The sequence below is a fragment of the Zingiber officinale genome, chromosome 9A (genome assembly GCF_018446385.1).
Source record: "Zingiber officinale cultivar Zhangliang chromosome 9A, Zo_v1.1, whole genome shotgun sequence".
NCBI lineage: Eukaryota > Viridiplantae > Streptophyta > Magnoliopsida > Zingiberales > Zingiberaceae > Zingiber > Zingiber officinale.
The window spans coordinates 105462271-105470271 of record NC_056002.1 but is presented as its reverse complement, the minus strand read 5'-3'; the positions used below and the strand labels follow the sequence as shown (position 1 = coordinate 105470271).

Sequence of the window (8001 nt, the reverse complement as noted above, 5' to 3'; positions counted from 1 at the left end):
CAAGATGGTGTCGATGGCCAAAAATGAAACCAACCATGAGAACCAAAAAGTAGGTGAGATAAGTCTCTGTGTAGGTGTTATTGTCTTAGTATACACAAATAGCTGAGCAGTTCAAGATATCACATTTACTACGCACCCTAGTATGCTCAATAACATTCCACTACGGAAGGTTTAAAGCCACAAGTTACCTCTCCCGATGCATTGACTTATCGATTGGACTCTTGAAAAGGTGTCAACATACATACATACATAAATTTCCATTCATGTGGGGGATTATTGGAATACAATTTTTCGAATGGAAAAATGAGGTGTCATCAGTCGATGAAAGTCAGAATTGACTTCAAATTCGAAATCTACGTTTCGCGTAGATAAATCTAGACTATTGATTTACTCAAAATCGATTACGGATGAATGAGAAATTAATTGTTTAAAGTGAAGTCCAAAATTAGTAGATGGGGAATAGTCCCACATCTAAAAGAACAAGGAGAGATTGTCTCCTTATATATGTTGATGTGTTATTAGAACAAGCTTGCCACCTGCCACGCGTGTATGGATGCAATGAGCACTTTGTTGGCGTACTTTGCACTTCACATCATCGCGAGGAGCATTGAGGAACTTAAATTTATGCTCCAGGCGGCGGTGACATATCACCTGACTACTCAGGCATGACGTGACACGGGTACGTGCGAGGAGAGATGACCAGACTATTGACTGGGCAAACGAGTGGCAACCATTGGATCGAAGATAGTGATAAATTACAAGTGATGCAATTTGGAGCGTTGATCGCGAAGAGTCGCGATCGGACCACTGGTGACGGGATCTAATCTGAAGCGTTAGACTGAAAGGATTAATCTTGCGGCTAAGATTAGAAGTGATCTGGAAAGATACAACTCTTTGATCCAATGACTGAGATCAGAGGCTATATGAAAGGGTTAGATCAAGTGCAATCTGAATGAATGCATTCCTCTAGATTAAACGGTCCAAATGAGTCCTCACCAAAGGGTACCTCACCTCTTCACTTGGTATAAGAAGAACCCCCCAAATGTTAGAAAAAACACTCATTCAATCAACCCATCCAAGCATCTAAGAGTAGCTTCATTCCTTCTACATTTAGAGTCCAAAAAACACTCATTCAATCTGAATGAATGCATTCCTCGAAGTTTGTAGTGCTGCTACTCTGAGACAATGTCGTTGTATCTTGGAAATGAATTGCTGCTATCCGTTAGCACCTGTAGCGAAACAATATTATTTTACAAAGATAGTATTAAACACTAACCTCGACGATTTCAGTTTGCATCCTTTCTAGCAACAATTCTCGACAGCTCCAACCGTCGTAAAGTGACTACGACCACACCGGAGTCAACAGTTCGCCATTAAAGACCATCGGCACAGACAGCTTGTTGCAATGAAAATTTTATGGACGGCCAATCAAATTATAAAATTATTAGATCAACAAATAATTCAAGGATCAATATTTATGCAAGTATAGATGTTATGAATCGAAGCATACAGAAACACACAAAAGATGACAGAACCTTGCTGCTAGAACTGATCAAGATCCAGTTGGCCTCAGCAAGAACTTCACTCCATCACTTCGTCTTCTCTAAATTCATCTTCAATCCATATCCCAATGGAAATAGAGGATCGTATGCCGGATGCCCAACATTCATTGGCAACTGATCCACTGATTTAAACCAAGTCACTGGCAGCACACCCTCAAAATCATGGTCCCCAAATAGGACGTCAGCAATTCCGCCTGCCTCAGTTCCAGGTAACCAAGCTGCCACCAGAGCATCAATCTTCTCCAACAATGATGGTTCAAGATACAATGGCCTACCGGATATCAAAACCAGTACAGTTGGCACTCTGCTAGCGACTAAAGAAACTACATCGGCACCACCAAAAGGTATGTCGAGTGTTGTCCTATCGCCTAAGAACTCAGCATAAGGTTCCTCCCCAATAACAACTACTGCATAAGAGTAGTCCTGGTTAGAGAAAGTGGCTTCTGAAGGGGATTGCTCATATATAACTTCTGTTTCGTTTGCTGTTGCTTCTCTAATTGCTTCCAATATAGTTGTGCCTATAAAGAAAAAATTCCAGGAACTTATTTGCTGCACTGAATTCCAAGTCTAGAAACTGAAAAAATAAAGTGAACGTCACATAAATAGAAAAGTCCTCCACATTTAAAATTTAGAATTTTCTTCATCGAATATAAAAATCTTCAGTTACATCAGAGTTGTTTTCTTCATTACTCATGGGAATAACCTTTTTCAAAGGTGGAACAGTCTGCTGTAATTTATGAAAATTTGAGGGTGTCTCAGATAAATACATTGACTGAACTATTCATTTGGGAATATTCTTCTACTCAAATTGCTGGTTACACACAGAGGAATGTATATTTCAAAGGGAACACCTTACAGTGACTTCACAAGAAATGAGTGGACAAGATGCCATCTATACGAATTCCAAATGCTAAAGGCTTCTCTAGGAAAATTCCTTAACCTTGCCTTAGAAAACAGTTGATGGCAAATCAAACACTTCAAACATAGCATACAATAAGTCTCAACCGTTTGGGATCCATTATACAGAATATTCAAAAGTGGATAATATTGCTACTAATATCCAAATATTTTAAGTTAATTGTATCCATGTGGAGTATACTTTGGTCTCCCTCCACCCCTCATATCCTCGACCACAATCAGATCCAACTTATGTAAACATTGAACCTATTGACCTAAACAAGATGTTTGTATTAAAACCTTTATCAATACACCCTCCTCAACTAGCTTCCAATATGAAGCATATGATTTGGGTTTATGCATCATTCCTCTTTTCCCTTTACTCTTGTCCATTCCAACACATGGAGTTCTAATCCTATACCTAGCATTGGTGGATTTAATTATTTTTAGCCTTTATTAGAGTTTTTTTTTACCTAGCATTGGGGTTCTAATGTTTTTTAACGTTCAAGAAAGAAAGAAATTAGTAAGAAAACAATGATATTCTGATTAAATGAAAAAAAAAGCGTTTACCAAATCAGAACGCAGCAAAGGGTTGGAAATTTTAGATGTCTGGTTACTATATAATGCATAACATCCTACCAATTGTTATTCTTCCACTGTCTCCATGCCATGTTATGCTCCATCCGCCACACTGATTTCCAATATCATCTGCATGGCTTCCAGCAACAAGGATTCTTCTGGCCTTTTTATCTAATGGAAGTAAGGGTTTCTTCTTATCCTTTCCATTTTTCAATAAAACTACAGATTTTCTAACTGCTTCACGCGCAAGAAGTCGATGTTCCTGCAAAAACACACATAAAGAAACAAAAATCAATCCAAAAAAATATATATCCCCACATGAGATATTACTCTGCAAAGAAGCTTAGCATTGGTAAGTATTGAGTACCAACTTTGGAGCATCCATGTATCAGTTATTTATTACAGTAGTATCATTGTACAATATGACTGACATTTATTTCCTTCCTGCTTTGGTTGCTTATATGTTACTTGCTTAGTATTTATTTGCTCCATTTTAAAAAGAGAAGATATAAACCTAAAATTAGAGTGACCCTACAGAATTTATGCAATCGTTGATCATATTAACATATTTTGTATCTCTTTTCTAAATTGATCTTCTCAAATGATCTCACTCTTCTGGATCTGCCAGTTTCTAATAGCATTCCAATAAATGGAGAACTTTAGCTCAGCAAGTATCTCCCTCTATTTCTTTTTGCTTCTCGTCAAAACTTAAGCCTTCAAGCAAAATAATAATTGATGGATTGAATTAGCAAAATTTTAACACACAAACTAATCCCGAGTTAAACCCATGTAATTATGTGAAAATAAGTATATATATATATTTTTTCCAAATATATGTTCAACAATGTGATTTAGTTTAGACTGTAAAATAAAAACAATGTGAAGCAAGCTTACCATGTACCAAAGAATATGGAAAATTAATGTTTATCATGAAAAGCAATGTTCAAGCTAGAATCACATCGAGAATTATTGACATAGCAATAAATATTATCTTCCCAGTGATTCTGATTTCACTAATGATTCATCAAACATACCTCACAGCCAATGACATCTAACAGGGAACTGTCTGAGAAAGGATGCTCAAACAGTCCAGAGACAAATTTTACTCGTAAGATCCGTTCTACGGCATCATCAATCCTTGAGGTAGATATTCTCCCTGATTCCACAAGAAATATCAAATCTTCTAGAAACTTCTGATAATTGAAGGGCACCATAATCTGTAAAACATTTAGCACAGTATATAGATAAGAGTTCCTGAACATGCATATAATTTCCTTTCAATTATTACCATGTCAATCCCAGCATTAATTGATGCAAGAACGCAATAACGGTAATTCGATCCTTGTGGGTGACATAGCCTATCTATTCCTTCCCAATCTGATACTACAAAACCCTGAAATTAAAAAATAATTGATCAAGAGAATTTAATCAACTACTAATAGTTGCTCCATAATCACAAAATTATTTCAAGCTAAATGATCAATAAGGAATGGACCAAAATAACAGTTCACATTCAGTACCTTTAATAATAAATGAGAAAGAAAAAAGAATTAATCCAACTGCAGTGAACAATAGTACCTTGAAACCCAGCTTGCCCTTGAGAACGTCTGTTATGAGATGATAATTTGAATGCAACGGACTCCCATTCCAACTTGTATAGGAGGCCATAATTGTGGACACCCCTTGTGCAAGACAATCTAGATAAGGCTTCATATGAATTTCCTCCAATTCATTGTATGTACAAATTGTATTCCCTTCATTAATTCCTTTGTGTGTTCCACCATCCCCAACAAAATGTTTAGCACAGGCAATGACATTCTTCCTACAATTGAAAAAGCATATCATGGAATGAAAGACATTCTTCCAACCATTCCAAACCTATAGGAGGCAGATTCCAACCACTTATGTACACACCAAAAACACAGGCCAGAATATGTGGTTCTGTGCGGCATTAGAACAGGTAGAATTATCACGATGTGCTACCAAAATTAAACTCACCTCATGCGAAGAAGCACAGATCTAAAACTAAAATGATGTGCGTTCACTATCTAAAAACAGTAAAAGAAATGGCCTATACCTCCCAGCAAGATAAGGATGACCTGGAAAGTGATCTTGGGGAGGTGGCCCCTGCAAACCAGAGACAATTGAAGTCATAGTCCGCACAATCTCCGTGTCCTCACTGAAGCATTCATAGCATCTTCCCCACCTCACATCTCGGCACACCTATGGAATAAAACAACAAGAATTCCCCAATAACAGAAGGATCAAGAATTGGTCACTCAAATCTCCGTCAATAGGAGTCACTTACTGCTACACAAGGGGCAAAAGTCCAGTGAATTCCGGTGGCTCTCACCTCCAGGGCAGTCGCCTCCCCGATTCTACGAGCGAGGTCGCTATCTCTGCGATAGAGGGAAACAATAAGGTGTTGAGGAAAAAGAAGGAAAACGGTAGAGGGAGAGGAGAAACCCACCTGGTGGCGCCGAGGCCGACGTTGTGGGGGAAGATGGTGGCGCCATAGATGTTGTTGTGGCCGTGGACAGCGTCGATGCCGTAGAGAATCGGGATGCCGAGGCGGGAGGCCAGCGCCCACCGCTGCATGCGATCGACCATGTCAGCCCACTGGCGGGCGGAGGCGCGCTCGGCAGGGCCGCTTCCGCCGGCGCTAAGGACGCTCCCGACCGGTAGGCCGGTTAAAGTATCAGGGGAGGCGACGCGTCGCTCGATCTGGGCCATCTGGGCGGCCTTCTCCTCGAGGGTCATGCGGGAGAGCAGGTCCCGAACTCGCACCTCCACCGGCTGCGTCGCATCTCGGTACGGTGGGAGACGGTCGCTTGCCATGGGAGAGGAGTTGGGCGACCAACAAGGTCCCGGTGAGGAGCGTGAACAATTTTGACTTCAACTCGTTCCGAGTTTGATGTGATCAATCGAAACCGAGTGGACTCACTACCGTACGGAGTCCTCCAATTGACCGGCTTACTCCGCAAAGTGAACCGCCGGGGAACGGAGAGACCAGGAGATATGCCCAGCTGTTTTTCACATAAATTATTAATTTGATAAGATGTAATTTATTCTATATCAAAATTATATTACAATATTGATTATTTTATTTATTTTAATTTTAAATCTATAATATAATATAATCTCGATTAAAAAAGAAGTAAAATTTTATAATCTAGATTACAAAATAAATATTATGTAATTCGATTATATTACTTTAACCATAGAATTGATAAAAGCATCAAAATCAAGCATCAAGGTGGGATTGTTAGTAAGCAATCAAGCATCAATTAGCATCAGAGTTAGCGAAGACAAGCAAGGCATGGTAAGTTCTTCATGCCTTCGTAGATCGAGTGTTATGTATGAATACTATGAGACATAAAAATGATTATCTATATTGTATGTTAATCGCATATGAAATTTCTACAAACGTAGTATATATATTGTCCCATTTTCTATCTGAACATTTTTTATCAGTTTTAGGGATCTTAATTTTTTTTTAATATTTTTCATGAAATAATGAAAGCATGTGTAATTTTTGATATATAACAAGGTTTTCCATCATTATTACATGATTTCATAGTATGCGGTGTTAGGTTCGATTGTTATGGTTTATTATATTTGGGATTTTTCTTATTGACATAAGGTCTATATGATATGATGCTATAAATATTGTCTACGTGATGTCTTTTTTGTGATGGTTATTATTTGTTATCATCTAGTGTGTGATTTTGTATGTCTGCATTGTGTGATTCAAAAATTGAACCTATGTTTTTTGTTTTGTGATTGTAGGCGGCAAATGATATAATGCTCAGACTTAAAGTGCATTATGGAAATATGAAACAGGAAATCAGCAATGTTAACCTTGACAAGTATTCATGCATTGCTTTAATGTCTGACATTACTGAGTTTTTTTTTTTTTTTTTGTGATGAAAATGTATGGAAAACTTTGTAACTATCTGTTACATGTTTAATATCTGGCGGCAATGATATGATGGTGTTAGATAGTGACAACAAGGTGGCAGACATGTTTAGGTTATGTGCTGATCAAGAAGTGATCAACATATATGTCGAAGAGATCAGTATCTGTAATTTGAACTTTGATGATACTTTTAATGTTAATTTTGATACGGGGTATGCGGATGTGAACAATGCTAGTGATAGTGGGGTGAAGAAAAATTGTAAGAAGAAATGTGAGTTAGTCACAAATGTAGGAGAAGTAAAAGATGGACAATGAAAGATGGATGTAAAGAAACTGTTGGGGAAGAAAGTTGTAATAATGATGTTGATTGGAGTGAGGATGAAGTGTATGCTATTTATGATAATGAGGAGAAAAATGCTAATGATGATGATTTGTTGAACAAATGTTGTACGAAGGAAGATGAAATCAATGGTGACAATTGTTGGTGCAATATCTCTAGGTCAAGGTTGACCTGGTTGACTAAGCTTGAGTTGGCTCAAGCTTGAGTTGGCTCAAGCTTGAGTTTTGATGTTTGAATTTCGATATTTGACAATACATCGAGATTATAGATGCAATCGTCCGATTAGGGAGATTGTTGATACAATTCCTCTCTGGTCAAGAACTGACCAGTTAGATGTGAAAAAGAGCCAAGTAGGTCAAAGGGTTAACCGGATACTTGACTGAAAAAGTCCTAACTAGAGGTTAGACAAGAGGAAGTCCTGGTGAGTGAAGTCAGACAGTTGGAAGTCCTGGTGAGTGAAGCCAGACAGTTGAAAATCCTGGTGAGTAAAGGCAGGTGAAAGACCTAGTGAGTGAAGCTAGGCAGTTGAAAAATTCTGGTGAGTGAAGTCAGGTGAAAAACCTAGTGAATGAAGCTAGGCAGGTGAAAGTCCCGTTTAGTGAAGCCATGCAGTGGGAAAATCCTAATGAGTGAAGCTAGGTGAAAGTCCTGGTGAGTGAAGCTAGGCAAATGGAAAGTCTAGGTGAGTGAAGCCAGGCAGATGG

At 38.4% G+C, this 8001-nt stretch overlaps 1 protein-coding gene across 1 annotated transcript; it reads right to left on the bottom strand.

The window, feature by feature from the left end:
- Nucleotides 1-1428: 1428 nt before the first annotated feature.
- LOC122020131 (beta-glucosidase BoGH3B-like) lies at nucleotides 1429-5961 on the bottom strand. Its single transcript, XM_042577900.1, has 8 exons — nucleotides 5509-5961; nucleotides 5347-5437; nucleotides 5116-5261; nucleotides 4617-4860; nucleotides 4327-4431; nucleotides 4073-4255; nucleotides 3099-3300; nucleotides 1429-2080 (listed from the first exon to the last, which is right to left on the bottom strand). The coding sequence occupies exons 1-8, from the start codon at nucleotides 5874-5876 to the stop codon at nucleotides 1590-1592; spliced, it is 1830 nt and encodes a 609-aa protein (XP_042433834.1). The 5' UTR covers nucleotides 5877-5961; the 3' UTR covers nucleotides 1429-1589.
- Between the last annotated feature and the right edge of the window lie 2040 nt (nucleotides 5962-8001).

What these genes read in the sequence shown, in the direction of transcription:
- LOC122020131 (XM_042577900.1), bottom strand. Translation starts at nt 5,876, where the DNA reads ATGGCAAGCGACCGTCTCCCACCGTACCGAGATGCGACGCAGCCGGTG. An exon ending in GTCGGCCTCGGCGCCACCAG is followed by an intron (nt 5,438 to 5,508) that starts GTGGGTTTCTCC and finishes CCTCTATCGCAG; the next exon opens with AGATAGCGACCTCGCTCGTA. An exon ending in TTAATGCTGGGATTGACATG is followed by an intron (nt 4,256 to 4,326) that starts GTAATAATTGAA and finishes AATGTTTTACAG; the next exon opens with ATTATGGTGCCCTTCAATTA.